At 43.4% G+C, this 15878-nt stretch overlaps 1 protein-coding gene across 3 annotated transcripts in view; it reads left to right on the top strand.

Moving 5' to 3' along the window:
• The first annotated feature begins 202 nt into the window (after positions 1 to 202).
• The window catches only part of Racgap1 (Rac GTPase activating protein 1), a 29230-nt gene continuing 13554 nt past the window's right edge, over positions 203 to 15878 (top strand). The window contains exons 1-6 of one of the 3 annotated variants that reach the window (XM_021634982.2): positions 203 to 345; positions 8529 to 8617; positions 10683 to 10888; positions 12098 to 12234; positions 13811 to 13880; positions 15670 to 15723. In XM_021634982.2, coding sequence (XP_021490657.1) covers positions 8533 to 8617; positions 10683 to 10888; positions 12098 to 12234; positions 13811 to 13880; positions 15670 to 15723 — 552 coding nt within the window. In that variant the 5' untranslated portion in view covers positions 203 to 345; positions 8529 to 8532. Of the gene's footprint in view, positions 346 to 8528; positions 8618 to 10682; positions 10889 to 12097; positions 12235 to 13810; positions 13881 to 15669; positions 15724 to 15878 lie in introns of those variants that run through there. The other 2 variants (XM_021634983.2, XM_060388632.1) reach the window with 2 other exon arrangements.

The raw sequence follows: 15878 nt of genomic DNA on the forward strand, positions 1-15878 counted from the left end.
AGGGGGTCCTACACGGACCACAAAACACCCAGTACGCCCCACAACGCCCCCATCCAAACTGTGACCTTAGTCAAAATGGCCGCCTTTCGGCGTCTCCCGATCGTAATGCGCATGTTCACTTTGCATTTGCGCCCGCCCCCTGGCCCAGGCGCGTGCGCGGTAGCCAGGACGAGGTCCTCTGTGATTGGCTGGTGCGCGATTTTGAACCGGATCTGGCGGCGCGGTTGCTCACTGCCGTTAGTGAAGCGCGCAGCTGGTGGACAGCAGCCGTCCTGTGGCGCGTCGGCTGCGGAGTGAGCGCCGCGGGCCGAACCCGGCTGCGTGTGCGCGGGGCCGGGAGCCTCGGTAAGCCGGTGGGAGGGCCGCGAGCGGCGGCGGGAGGGGGCTGCTCTCGGCGTGGCGTTCCGTCCAAAGTCAGGGGCGTCCTTTGAAGCGTGGCCGGGCGGGGGCGGGTGTGGCGCCCCCACGGTGGTCTTCGCCAACCTCAGCGCCGAGCGCGGGAGCGGCTGGGAGAGAGCCCCCTCCTACGCTTCTGTGAGGAACCGGCCTCTCTGAGGGAGAAGTCAGGTGTCTGAGGAACCTGGGCGGCCTCCGCCTTCCAGGCTGTCTCTCCCACAAGGCTAATTAGAACGGTCTTCAGTGTGGAGAGTTGGAATGTTGCAGATTCGGAGCCCACCTCGTGTGATTTGTAGTCCTCCTTTTAATAGTAATTTGTCGCCTAACTCTGTCACTGACCTACCGTCCTGTGGCTAGCACGTGAAACCCCTTGGGATATATTAATATATAATAACAGATTCCACCACCAGAAATGCTAACACTGTTCTCTGGGAACATCAGAAACCTGCGTGAAGTTACACCAGAGCGTTTTTAAGAGTTCCTTGACTTGTGGCTTTCTTTTGTTCTTAACTATAAAACTTAATGAGACTGATTATATCAGAACATGGTATTTGGGTAACCTGGATTCATATTCCAGGGCCAGGGTCACTTATATTTGGCTCAAGAAGGAACACTCATTTCCCTTGGGATGAGAGCTTTTGTTTTTGTGCCTGAAAAAAGAAAGAGAGGGAGAGACACACTGTAATACTCCCAGTAGTGGACTGGAGGATTATTGGAGTCACCGATTAGTTTTTCAAGTTCTATCACTCCTAAACTGCACACTGTGAGTGTGTGTGACGGTGTCTTAATGTAGCCCAGCTCGGCCTCTTGTGGCCAAGGCTAACCTTGGACTTCTGATTCTCCTCTCTCCGGAGTGCTGGAGCACAGGCATTACAGGATAATTTGGAGATCGCAAGTGTGGTCCACCATTCTCAGGATTTGCTGTGTTGAGGACAGCAGCCAGGGGCTTCTCAGTCTCAGCTAAGCTACAGGCCAGCACAACTACAGGCTTCTTTAAGTAGAATTCCTAACATTGGCTTTTTCGTCCCCTGGGAAAGTCTTGTTGGCAAAGTCTTGTTGGCTAGCCAGATGAGGATTGCCCTGCCTCAGGAGCCAGAGTAGCTGAGCTTACAGAGGCACATGCCACCATATTCAGTTACTACAGTTGTTTAAGAAAATATTTTGGCAGTATTTATCAGAAAACATATAAGGCTTTTATACCATGATACATTAATTTAAAACCTGTTCCAAGGACTGTCCTTGAAGACCTGAAGAAGAATACTGGTTATGAAGAGGCTTACCCATTCAGTTAGTGTGTGAGGTCACCTACCAGGCACTGGGCAGTGTTCTAGACAACAGTGTCTCTGCAACCAATATGACAGACAGAATCTGCTCTCCAGACAGTAAACTAAGGAAATATATTAGGCAGAGACAAGTGACCTGGAGCAAAAGAAACCAGGTGTTTCAGAAAAGGCTGCAATTTAAAAAGGGTGGTTAGTAGAAACTGAGAAGTGAAGATTCCTGGGGCGGGCCAGAGAGATACTGGACGGGATGGCATGACAGATCATGCCAGAGACTGCAGGCAGAGGATAACTGAAAAACCAAGTTACCTAAATCCAAAGTGAATGGTTAGACCAGTAGTAGCCCATCAGCTCTGTAGTTCTTGCTTAATGGAAACAATGATAAATAAATAAATAAATAATGGATGTGCCCTGCAGTGGAGCTCTGCTGGAGTATGATGGGCAAAGGGTGTGGCTTAGAGTGATGAGGTTTTTCTTTCACCAGTTAAAGGCTGGTGGTGTTACCCTCCTCCCCCAACATATATTCACATTGTGAGACAGTGTGACATTTCATGTCTGCCTGAGTTGATTGGAATCATTAGGAAAAGGCTTCAGTACCATTAAAGAAGCTCCGGAAGGCCTAGCAGGAAACAGAACGCCAGTGTGCTGAGCTTAAAATGTCATAGTCCAGTTTTCTCTCCCCTTGCTTTGGTCTTCACTGAGCTGAGGGCATCCTGGTCACTCTTTCTGCAGTTGGTTTGCTCTTGGGAACATTCGGTCTCATGCTGGAGTTTCTTCTACCACTTGGATGGGGCCTTTGATACTGAGTGGAAGCTGGACATTTAAGGACATGAGTTGTTCTCGAGTGCTTTTGAGTGAAAGCATCCTAGTGTTGAGCTTGTCTTTGGAGAGTTTTTCCTTAGCAGCAGGAAACCTACATTGTTAATTTCTTAGGAATCTCTAGAACAGCAATCCGTATAGTAATGTTTTTCATTAAAACACTTTGCTGGAAAAAAAAATCAAGCAATCTGTTATTGCTTTGTCTTACGCTATATAACACTCTTGATGCATCTAAAAAACCTGATATATAGTTTTCTTAATAATGTTGTTTGTAGGACGAGTATAGATAGATGCTTTTCCCAGGATACCCTGCAGTAAGATCTGTAATAGTCTGTTGTTCTGAAGGACTGTCTGTCTCTTTGCTGGGTGATTGAAATTAAATTGGAGGCTCAAAGCAATCATAGCAAGCTGAGGCTCTTTTTCCTGGTGTCTCCAAATTGCTCCCTTAGGGATACTCACAGATTGGGAATGTAACACAGTGACTTCTCCACCTCTGGGCTCCCCATCAATAACAGTGGAGGTTTGGCCACCTTTCTCTTTAAAACGCTCTATAAACTGATTTCCTTGTGCCACACAGGGGCCGCTGCAGCGTTCTCAAAAGGCAGCAGCCTCTGCCGTGGGAAGTGACAGCTGCTTTACAGCCGAGAGCAGCGCTGTACAGCACGGCTGTTCCTATTACACTAGTGCTTCGCCTAGCCATGAAGCTAGATAATAAAGAGGGAGGAAATAGACAGAATGAAAATGTGGCCCAGCAGGAAAATTAAAGCCATTCCCAATTGACACTGAAAAGGATGGTCTTGCTCTCGGGGTTCAATTTGGCTGAGATAGTGAGAGTTAGTGTTGATGCAGAGGTATTTTTGTCACCTGTAAATAATTCCTGAGAGTCACTTCTGTAGAATATACAAATATACTCTGTAAAAATATACAAATCCCCAGCATATAAAGAGGAATATATTTTACAGGCATTATGTTTTGATTCTCCTATGTAAACCTATATGAGAGAGGGAAAATGAGCTTTCCTCAGAAGCAAGAGCCTCATCAAGAACAGCTTGTTTGACAGGTCAGAAGTCTGCAGTGTTTTTTTGGGGGGAGGTCTGGATTCTAGCTGACATCTATGTTCACACACAGACACACATGGCTCTGCTTTGTGTGGCTCTTATGGTTTGCAGGTGTCTGAGAAAATCTGCAGCATATAGAGTGGATATTTTTATGACATTTTAGTGTGTTAGGGTGGAAAGAAAATAGACACATGCATTTCATTGTATGCTCAGCATTTAGTCATCTCAGGTTTCTGATTCTTTAAGTTGTAAAATGGCAGCTTAGCTAATTAGATTCACATGAAGAAAAATGTGAAATGTCAGGTTTAGTACTCAATTCACAGCAAAGGCATATATTAAATATTATGTAGCACTATTTAAAAAATGGCCCAGGCTTCTGAATTTCATGGTGTCTCATGTGAAGACAGTCTAGACTACTTAGGGAAAATTACTAGAGTTGAGAATCACTCTTCCAGAATCTAATTAACAGCTTTCAGACCCAAAAAAACCACAAAGACCAACTTCATGTTTATTAAGCTGTATTTTTGATAAGGTTCAGATTATGTATTATATAATTTCATCTATATTTTGAATTTTCTGTGAAAATTCTATGACCATCTATAGTCAGTCTTAGCAGTTCCTTAAAAGGTAAACCCATCTGCATGCATAAGGTCTAGGTCTTGTAGGCTGTCCTCTATATTACATCATGATATCAAGGTGGCATGACAGAAGTATTGTTTGTGCATCTATTTGTGTCTAGCCATTGTGTTAAATACTGAGTTTGTATTTAACACCACAGTATCAGATGCAAGATTCCTGCCCTCAAATTTAGCAATGTTAAATTAGAGTGAAGGGCATTTGACTTGTCTGAATAGCAACAGATAAGAGTAGCAGGGAGAAAAAAAAAAGAGTAGCAGGGGATGGGTTGGGGACAGTGGAGGCAGGAAAGACAGGTAAGGCAGAAAGTCAGTTGGATTGAGCAGTAACAACTGCATGGGATGAGGAGACTCTAATACATATATGAGAAAAGTCCACAGTTGTTGGTTATTCTTGCAGAGAAGGGAAATCAAAGATATTTCTGAAATTTGGAACTGAATGGCTAGCAGGATAAAGAAAATAGGGAGATAAAAATTGGGAGTCAGAGCCAGGCCTCGTGGTGCACACCTCTAGTCTCAGCCCTTAGGAGGCAGAGGCAGTCAAAGCAAGTTCCAGGCTAGCATAGGCTACATAGTGAGACTCTGTCTCAAAAAAACAATAACAAAAAACTGGGGGTCAATAGGATAGTTGATATATATATATATATATATGAAGGGGAAGGGAAGACTAATAGACAAGTTCAGCATTTAGAGTATCCAAGCACTTTAATTAGCGAGACTAGCGGTAGAGAGAAAAACTGGTGCACTATCAGGGCAGTGGCTAGAGCAGAGTAGTTTGATAAATTCAGAGAATTTGGGGTTTAATTTAGATAATGCTTGGCACTGGGAAGGAGACCTGGTCTGCTGGTAAAACCATGAAGCACTGACAGAAAAGATGCCTCTCTGCATACAACAGAGCATTAGGATTTAAAATAACCATCTTTCAGGTCCATAGACATAGAGGCTAGTGTGACTCTGTACAGCGGCTGCTGTGGTACAGGGGCTCATGCACAGCCTGTGCTTTTGGAATAAGTTTGTTTTTAAGAAATTGTGGTTTTCTTCAGCTGGGCAGAGGGGCTCATACCTTTTAATCTTAGCAGTTGGGAGGCAAATGTAGGCGTGTCATGGCTTTAATTGTTTCATAACAGCCCTTTCCTCAAAACAAAATAGCACAACAAAGCCACAGCAAACCAACTTCTAACCCTTACTCTTTGGAGTACACACACAAACCAGAGTAATGATGAACTAAGAAGCTTGAGAAAGGGGGAGGATTCTGTTCCTACTACTGTAACAAAATACCTTAAACTGGGACCAGGCCAGCCTCCAGTGGTGTTCCTGGGGAGCTGTGTGCCTTTTAGCTGTGTTTGAGACAGTCTTACTCTGTATCCCAGGCTGGCCTTAACTCACAGAGGCCTGACTGCCTCTGCCTCCCCAGTGCTGGGATTAAACAGTGGAGTGAAAGGCATCACCATGTCATGATTTTGAGACAAGGTCTCATTGAGACCTGAGGTGATCGCTAAGGATCCTTCTAATTGCTTCCCCAGTGCTAAGATTATAAGTGCACATCATCTGCTCAGCTTAGAATTTATTTCTCTTTTACAGTGTGTGTGTTGTAGGCAGTGTGCACGTGACGGCTGACATGGCATGCATGTGTTGGTCAGAGGGTAACTTCTGGGAGTCATCCTTCTGTCTATGGGATTGACCTGGATTGTTAAACTTGTGTGGAGGGTTCTTATCTGAGCTCTGGGTGCTGGGGCAGACCCGGGTCCTCATGCTTGTGCAGCAAGTACATCATGGATGATGGTGCGCTCTCTCTCACCTCCCCATAGGCACTATTTCTTAGAGTTTAGAAAGTCCAAGATTTAAGATTGCTTGGGAAGGATTTCTTTTGTTTCCATAATGATGCCTTTTTGTGGCCTCATGTGGCCGAAGAGCAATAGGACCACCTAGTTCTTTCAGGTTCTTTTTCAAGGGCACGCTAGTCCCCTAACATCCTAGTCATGCTGCAAGGCAGTTCACTTTGGAGCGGTGCAGACAAATCATAGAGGGGTCAGGTTGGTCCTAGTGTCAGTCTATACTGCATTTTTAGTGGTTGGATCTTGAGACAAGGCCTTGCCACGTAGCCCCCTGACCGCTTGTGGCCCTCCTGCTGGCAGCACAAAGTGCCACACTTGCTTGAAAATACTGCTTTTGCCTGCTGTGGTGTCGTACACCTTTAATTCTAGAGGCAAGCGCGAAGATCCTGGGTTCCAGGACAGGTTTCAAAATCAAGAAAAGCCCCTCCCCCATCTTCACCAGAGTTGCCGCAGAAACTGCTTGTCTGAGTCCTGTAGCAGAAGTTTTTTGTTCTGAATTGCTGGATGCACTTCTGATGTTGAGGTAGAAGAAGCAGGCTTCACTTATGACGTTGAGGTAGATCAGTATCCCTATTAGCTGCTGACTAGTAGCCTCCATTTTTACTGGAGCCAGAGGAAGTCATCATTTGAATTGAACCTGTTCTGTTCTGCAGCACCTGTCTGGGTTTTGCTAAGTCCACGCACCTCTCCGCATATCTTCCTGTTGGCCTTGATGGCAGTCTACTTTGTTCTACTGTGGAGGAAGATGTTTGTGATAAGTCAGCTAGTTTGGTTGCTTAGCAGCTTGCCATGGCCAGTTGCTTGCAACCAGACACACTGACGTTTGCAGAGCATGGTTTCCAGCCCTATTCAGGTTGTGCTGCAGACAATCTGGAGACTGATAGAATTTATTTTATTTTACTTTATTTTATTTTATTTATTATCATAGCAGTTGCTGCATGAGTACAAATGAACATTTCTGTAGTGTTTAATAGAGAATAGTTTTATGCTCATAATTCCTTTGTTCTTTGTGGGGTTTGGCTTGTTTGTTTCTTCTTTTCCTTTTTCTATTTTTTTAGTGTCATAGCTTGTGGTACAATCTTAAAAACATTTACAAAATTACTAAAAATTCAAAATAAAGTTTTGAAGCTGTTGTTTAGAGACAAAATAACGGCCTAGACAGAGCATCAGGGGTGAGAAGAGCATGAGCATCCTCTAATGTGTTTCTAAGAATATTTTATTTTTAAGTGAAATCTGACCATCTTCTTAATATTTTTTGTCACATCTAGTAAATGTCTTTCTTGACTTCTCAGTGAAAACCTTATTTTCCTAACCCATTCCTGGTTGAAGTCTGTGTGAAACAGAGCTGCCTGGAAGGCCTGAGTTTTTAATGCAATATTAGGTGGTCTTTGGGGGAAAACACAGAGCCTGAAATTCCCGGTACAGAGCGCACTAGCAAATGGTTTTCCCTTTGCCCTTGTCCTGTGAAGGTGGTGCATTGTCTCTGCTGCCAGAGTGGGAGGACGTGATCCGCCGCCTATACTTGGTATAAATTTATTAGACACAGTCCTGCGTTCAGTCCAGGAGAACCCCGCACTACAGAATAATTCTTGTGCTGCTGAGCTGGCAGTTTCCCCACTTCACCACTGTGGTGTCACCTGTGCCACTGGTGGGAAATGTGCTGACCATGCCCTGCCTTTTAAGAGACAGTTGTGACAGGATGTTAGCCAGAAGTAAAATTAAAAATACACAAGTTACGGTATAGGTTTTTAAAGTCAGAAAGATTAAAGTAGCAAAAACAATGTGGTTAGGTTTGAAGAACCACGTTTGTGCTGTTGTCTCTAACCCTCTGGCGTGTTCATTCTTACTGAAAGGAGTTATCGCTGTTGTAAGAAGTGGGATTGGCGTAGGCAGGGAGGTGTGTGTCATCAGGGCCTTCCAGTGGTTTTCTAGTTCACAAGCAAATCTTTTGTTTGTTTGTTTGTTTGTTTGTTTTTTGATACAGGGTTTCTCTGTGTAGCCTTGTCTGGACTTACTTTGTAGACCAGGCTGACCTGCCTCTGCTTTCCAAGTGCTGGGATTAAAGGTGCCAGCCACTACAGCCTGGCTCCATAAGTGAATCTTATTGCAGCTTTGGTCTGGCACATTCTTGTAATCCCAGCATTTGGAAGGCCAAGGCAGGAAGTTTAAGGCCACCTGAAGCAATGTGTTAAGACCTTGTCTCAAAAAATAAACAGTCAGCCTGGTGTGATGCTACACGCCTTTAATCCCCATGCAGGCAGATCTCTTAAATCAACCAAAGATTGAGCAAGAAAAGCAAAAAAAAAAAAAAAAAGAAACAAAACAAAAAATAACCTTTTAATATAAATTAAGATCACACAAAATTGTTGGCTTGAGATTCTTGTAATGGTGGTTTGGAGTAGGAGAGTGTAGGCGTTGGTCACCGATGGGTTTACTAGATTGGTATTGAATCTTTTGCAAGGGGGAGAAGGCAGCTTCCCTAATGTATATTTGATTTCTTGGCAGAAAGATGGATTCTACAATGGTGAATTTGTGGACTCTGTTTGAGCAGCTTGTACGCCGGTTGGAGATTATCAGTGAAGGAAATGAAAGCAGTAAGTCATTCTGAGCTGGTCTGTGGAGGATGGGGAGGGAGCACGGAGGAGATGGAATAAAAAGGAAACCACCACACTCAGCTTTGGTTTGTTATAATGCTAAAGTGTATTGGGGTGTGGAAGTTAGTGTTTTTTCAGGTTGCCTAGAAAGGAAATGATGGCTACTCATGGCCAAAGCTTACTGAGCACTCATTTCAAAAGGCTATTAAAATTTATTCTATAGTTACTTTAAAAAAATCCTGTGCATGAGTGTGTGTGCGAGTGCGCACATTTATTTCATGAACTGGGAAAAATCTGGATTTCCAAGCATGTTGGTTTTTTATTTTCCTTTTTTAAGAGGATTGGTCTCAGTTGGAGTCACAGAAATCCTTTTGCCTCAGCCTCCTGACTACAAGCATAAAGCCACCTCACGCACCTCTGTTCTTGATGCTTCCAGACAGGCTGGCCTCTAGCTCACTAAGTAGCCCAGGCTAGCTTAAAGCTTTGTTCTTCCTGCTGCAGCCCTCCAAGTTCTGTTGGCCCTGGAACTCACTATGTAGACCAGGCTGGCCTCAAAATTACAGAGATCTTTCTGCCTCTACCTTTAGTCCCCAAGTGCTGGGACTAAAGGTGTGCACTACCACATCTTTGTTTAATTTTTGATTTTTTTTTTCAAAAAAAAAAAAAAATTAAAATTTTATGTGCATTGGTGTTCTGCCTGCATCTTATGTCTCTGTGAGTGTGTTGGAGCCCCTGTAACTGGAGTTACAGACGGTTGTGAGCTGCTGAATAGGTGCTGGGAATTGAACTGGTCTACAGGAAGAACAGCCAGTGCTCCTAACCCTTGAGCCCTCTCTCCAACTCTAATTTTTGATACTTGATATTTACTTTGCCTAAGATAACTTTCATACTATTCTGTTTTGCTAAAATTGGTCTGCTGCTAATATAAGTCCCCTTATGACTCAATCTCTCTCACTCTCTCTTTCTCTTTGAGATAGGGTTTCTTTAGGTAGCCCTGGCTGTCCTGGAACTTACTCTGGAGACTAAGCTGGCCTTAAACTCACAAAGATCCAACTATCTTTGCCTCCCAAGTGCTCTGATTAAAGGCATGCAGCACCACGGGCCTGGCTCCATTTCTTTTGATTGAATTGGTATACTAAGTTGAAGGTTTAGTCACATGAAAATTGCTTGTATGTTGTGTATTTCTATTCATGGTAAATTTGTATAGCAAAAATACCCTCAGTACCTTACTTCGCATAAATCTAGCTTTACATAAATGTGGCTTAGTTTCATCCTATGTGATGTTGATAGAGATGCTTAGAGATAGGTTGAGGTTAACTTGGGAACTGTAGACAGTCATGCACTGCAGGGAAGTCTTCACCAAAGCAGGGGATAAGATGCGTGCCGCCAGGGCTGACTTCCTTTGAGCTGCTTCATGCTGCTTAGGAGGGGTTCTGTTGTGTTTGTAAACATTTCAACAGAGTCCCCATTCCAAGAGCTAGTGTGATCATTTCTGCTTTTACACTGGAGTGTTTACTTATCCTTCAGGGCATTTTTAAACAGCAAAAGCAACTGGCTCTTTACTTTCTAATCAACATTTGAATAATTGTCACTGAATGGAATTACAGGCCTTAGATATCTATGATATTAATCTACACCAACTAGGACATATTGTAGCAGTTATACCTGAATTTGCTGTTTAACTTTGGTTCAGCCTTGTGTGACTATAAAGGAGGCTGTTTTTGTTTCATGTGGCTGTCCTGGTGTGTGACAGCTGCCCCAAAGGTGTCCCTCTTTGATTGCCTTCTGTTCAGGAGCTTTAGGTGTTGGTGACATCTGGAGCCAGGTGACTAGTGCGTGGGACTGCGTTCTCCATAGTAGATGGCCTGGCTACGCCTAGTAAATCAGGAATTGCTTCCCGCTAAGCTTTTGTTCAGAGTGACAAAACAGGGTTTGTTCCTGGTCATTTTCAGCTATGTTTGATCAGCAAGACTTGATATTTGGGGTGAAGCTAACTATAGAACCTAGTTATTTGAACAGCTGTACTTTTGCTACTTGGATTATTGAAGTTGTTACCTGTCTTTAGTTGAATTCATGCACGTTGCGAAGGACTTCGAGGATTTCCGGAAAAAGTATCAAAGAACCAACCAGGAGCTGGAAAAATTCAAAGATCTGTTGTTGAAAGCAGAGACTGGGCAGAGAGCTCTGGACGTTAAGCTGAAGCACGCACGAAATCAAGTGGACGTAGAGATCAAACGGAGACAGCGGGCTGAGGCTGAGTGTGCGAAGCTGGTGTGTATTGGTTTGCACCTTAGATTGGTGAAGGGGTAGGGAGGCATTGATAATGTTTCTCTGTCTGCATAAGGAATTCTTTGACATTTTGCCTGTGATTGAGATAAGATTGAAGCCTGTGGCCTCTATTTTTTAGCTTTAACTTAAATTTTATTTTCTCCTTTAGACTTGAAACCGTTTTTCACTAGACAGATTTCAAATAAGAATTTAAAGATTTCAAACAAAGCAGCTAAGGATGTAGTGCAGTTGGTAAAATGCTTGCCTAGAATGTACAAGGTCCTGGACTCCAGCACTTCTTTTCTTTTTTTTTTTTTAAGAATTAAAATAAGGGAGATTAATAACAAACTTCTAGAATTCTTATCAAACACAATTTATTTGCTCTTTTGCAGAGGTGTGTATGTGTGTGTCAGTCTGTCAGTCACAAGATTCTACTATATAATCACTGATGGTCTCAAACTTAGGGGTGATCCTCCTGCCTCTGCTTCCAGAATACTGGACTTAGTGGTATATGCCACCATGCCTAGCCTATATTGTTTATTATAAATGCCAAGGGTAGTGTCCTCCTTCTATGAGTTGGTGGGATTGACCTCTGTCTTTGATGCAGGCAAGGCAATTCTGATTCTTCATTACCGCTCTCTAGCTTGGGACAAAGGGCTAGATGTAGTCAGAGAGTCGAGCATGTGACTGGCACACAGCACTGTTATTTTGATGTGTCAGGATGGGTCATGGTGCAGTAGAGAGCTTTACTGCAGAGGATTAATCCATCTTAGCTCAGTGGTAGATGCCTCAGTAAGCCCAAACCGTCTGCATTACAGCCTTGTATCTCTTAATGCATTTTGTTCAATCATTTAGAAAAACGTGACTGCTTCGGTCCAGAAAAGAAGCCAATAATTGTTCTGATAAAAATGACACTTGAAGCATTTTTGCTATGTGAAATCTATTTTAGAACTCTCATTCTATATCAGTCTCCTTGGATTACCAGTTTGATCTAGAAGTGTTATAGCAGAGACCCCACTATTTGGAGTTGATTTTACTCATCAGAAACTAGCCACAGTCTCGGTTTGATGTGAATTAATATTCTGTTGTTATGCCTTCCTGAAGTCCCATTTGCATAATGTTGTATTTTAATGTCTTCTGCCTGTCCCATAAATTTGAGGTGAAGTTTTCTTTCCTGGCTAGTGTGGTGTTTTACTGTGCTTCGGTCTGTAGGAACAACAGATTCAGCTGATTCGAGATATACTCATGTGTGACACATCTGGCAGTATTCAGCTGAGCGAGGAACAAAAGTCAGCTCTGGCTTTTCTCAACCGCGGCCAAGCATCCAATGGCAACGCCGGCAACAATAGGTGGGAAACTGCATCTGCTGTTATCTGATCACAGGCAGCACAGCTGCCAAAATCCCGTTATCTGACCTCTGAAATACACTGCTTCCGGGATGTGTGCTGAACAAAGCAGACAGAGCTTTAGCGGAGGGCGTTGGGAGGGAGAGCTGATGAGCGACCCCCCTCCCCCATTTGCTTTCATTATTTTCTAAGCTTTCCTTAGGATGTTGTTTCACCGTGGGTACAATTTTGATGTTGGTGTTAAATTGCACATCAATAACTGCTCCTGTACATTGCTAAGAAACCAAGTGGAGGTAGCAAGCCCAGGAACACGCACAGTGTGTACTCTCCAGAGAGCTCTTGTGGCTGCAGAGAGCTCAGACCAGACAATCACTTTGGTTCCATAGTGCCACTAAAGTAGTCTCAGCCAGGCTCTGGATGTAATACTCTTAGTACAATAAGTAGGAAAAGGCTTACACTCTTAGAATTATTTGTTTTGTTGGCTGGTTGGTCCATGGGGAATCTTACTTTGTTTGGTTTGATGCGCTAGGGTCTTAGGGTATAGCCCAGGCTGCCCTGAATTAATTGTGTAAACCAGGCTGGCCTTGAATTCATAGAGATCCACAGTTCTCTTCCTCCTAAACGCTGGGGTTAAAGCTGTGCTGCCACTCTGCCCAGCTTATGTGGGACCTATAAGAAGACATACTTTTTTCACACCCAGCTTGATTTCTATATTTTTTTAAAGATTAAAAAAAAAATATTATGAGTATGTGTGTAAGAGGATGAGCCATATGTGCAGGGTGCCCACAAAAACCAGAAGAGGGTAGTGGATTCCCTGCTGTGGGAGCTATGGAAGATTAGAGCTGCCTGATGTAGGTACTGGGAACTGAATGAACTCCATTCCTCTGGAAGAGTAGTCTGCACTCTTAATCACTGAGCCACCACTCAGCCTCCCAACCCTTCTACTTTTTGAAATGGGGTCTTACATATCTCAGGGTGGCCTTGAACTCCTGAAGTATAGGTGGCCTATACTTCAAAACTGTTACTACATCCAGTTTAGGCTTACTGTCTTAAAAAGCCGGCATTTGGGTCTGGGGATGTAGGTCAGAGAGCAGAATCTAGTATGGTTCAGTTCCCAGCACCTTGTAAACTGGGCCTTCAGATACACATCTGTAATCCCAGCATTTGCAAAGTAGGGCCAGGAAGTCAGAAGTTGAAGGTCATCTGCAGTTACATAGGAAGTTCATGGGCAGTCTTGGCTACAGGCCTTGTCTCAGACAAAACAAAAAAAACAACAACAGAAACAAACCACAAGTGCAGCGCTGGGTAATACTCGCTTGTAAGCAGCAACAGACATTGTTGGAACCAAATTGAACCTCAGCCCACATGTAGTACATCCTCAGCAAGAAAGGACTGCATGGTCCTGGCTGTGCTACTTGCTGTGCTGTTCCTGCGTTCCCGTTGCTCTGTGGAGACCATAGAGAACAGCTCTCTGCAGCTGGGCTGACTTGCCTGTTACCCGACCTGTGGGACTTCTCGGGGTGCCGCTTTTATGTTTTTGTTGTCTGTGTCTAATACTGTGTTATTGTTTTTAATCCAGACTGTCAACAATTGATGAATCTGGTTCCATTTTATCAGATATCAGCTTTGACAAGACTGATGAATCATTGGTAATAAACATTTGATCTCTAGAGTTATCTACTTTTGTTAATCTGCTCCTGTAGGAGCATCTCTAGCCTGTCCTTGGCCATCCTTTATGACTGTTTCACTAGTTGATCTGTTACAGATTCTGAGTGAGCAACTTAAAATATAAATCCACAAGAGCTGTAAGACCAATCACTTAAATATTTAGTTTCTGGAAGTAAGAATATGAAATTTGGGGATTGCTGTGAGGTTGCGTCTCTTGGAGGAATCTGTAGGAGATGATTATCTCATAACTTGTTAAAGCCTTAGCTTGGATAGAAGTTAGCAAGACTGACCAGAAAAGGTGTTTTGCTTTTAATTTTTGAGATAGGCCTCTGTTCTTAAGCTGTTCTGAAGCTTACTATGTAGATGCAGGCAAGGTTTATTTGCTGCTGCTGAGGTGAATAGATTTGTACCTTATTTCCACATTAGTCTGGTTCTTGAGGAAGGCTTAGCCATCCTTCACCTCTATTAGAAGGAAACTAAACCCCTTAACTTCAGCCAGAGGGTATGATTTAAATTTCTGGGCAGCATATTATTCTTTGACTAAGTAATAGTTATGCAGAACTGGTGGAATTTCTGTATAAATGACAATGTTTCATATATCTCCTGATATTTTAGTCTTTAATGTTCAGGAGACTGGTAGTGTACTGGTAATGTGTCATTTCTGTGGGAGGCTGAATTCCAGCAAGCAAAACAGAACACAGGAAATTGTTAGTGTTTGGTCTTTTCCTCCTCCCTCTCCCCCCCCCCCCCCAGGGTTTTTCCATGTAGCCTTGGCTGTCCTGGAACTTGTTCTGTAGACCAGGCTGGCCTCAAACTCAAGAGCTCCACCTGCCTCTGCCTCCTGAGCACTGGGATTAAAGGTAAAGGCATGTGCCACTACTGCCTGGTGTGTTTGGCTTTTTTGATGCAAAGCAAATAGCAAGTGCTTACTGTAGGCCTAGGAGTGTTTTTGCTCACTCAACCAGAGAAGCAAATACCCATTTTAAGGATATAAATATTGGGTAGCCCCCTTTTGAAATGAAGAATGATATAGAGCATGTCTGGAATATAGAATCAAACACATCAGGTGAGTTTTGAGGAAAACCTCAACTGTGTTAGCTGTTATAACTGGAGCTGATCAACCTGTACCTAAATTACTTGACCATAACTGGGGTGGTTCAGTTCATGTGGAGCTGCTGTTTGCTGTACTGGCTGTTTCTAGGGGAAACCAGGAGTAGGGAATCAAAGGTAGATAAGATCCTAAAATGAATGCCAGTGCCTGCAATAACAGACGTGAAACAAGACTGTAGTAGAAAGCACAGAATTTAAGGGTAAACTCGCTTTTAAGACCAAAAAACAAGGATATTCTTGAGGGTTTAAAACTGACTTTTTAAGTGGCACCGTGGTATGGAATATCCAATTAGACAATGGCGGTCACATCCAACATGATGGTCAGTACAGTGTCTTATATTCTCTAAGTTCTAAAACTAATTAGAAAAATAATCAGCAATAAAGAACCAGGCTCCTGTAATGGTCACGACAGGAGTTGATTCTCTAACCTTTTGCTGTCTCTGTGGCATTGGTTCCTGATTCTGTTACTGTTGCTTCAATATTTGAAGGAAGCATGTTAACTTAACTGCAGCTTTGGAGCAAACTCCAAAGACCTTTGTAATTTCCTTCTCCTGAGGCTTTAGGTTAGGCAGTCTGGCTTGTTTGCTGAAAAGTTATTAGTGCAGGATTTATAAGTGACCTAGCCAAAGAAAGAGATTAACATGGTCTAATTGCCAACAGGACTGGGATTCTTCTTCGGTGAAGAATTTCAAAATGAAGAAACGAGAAAAGAGGGTATGTATGTTTTTGCTGCCCCTCCCCGGGGGCTTGGCCCCGTAGTCCCACACACTCTAGGCTAGTGCTGTCCCACTGTATATCTTGTCACTCAGTGCCAGGATGTCCTTAACTTGCTGTGTAGGTAAGCTTTGATTGTGATCCTCCTGCCTCAG

This window comes from Meriones unguiculatus, chromosome 8, assembly GCF_030254825.1.
Source record: "Meriones unguiculatus strain TT.TT164.6M chromosome 8, Bangor_MerUng_6.1, whole genome shotgun sequence".
Lineage (NCBI taxonomy): Eukaryota > Metazoa > Chordata > Mammalia > Rodentia > Muridae > Meriones > Meriones unguiculatus.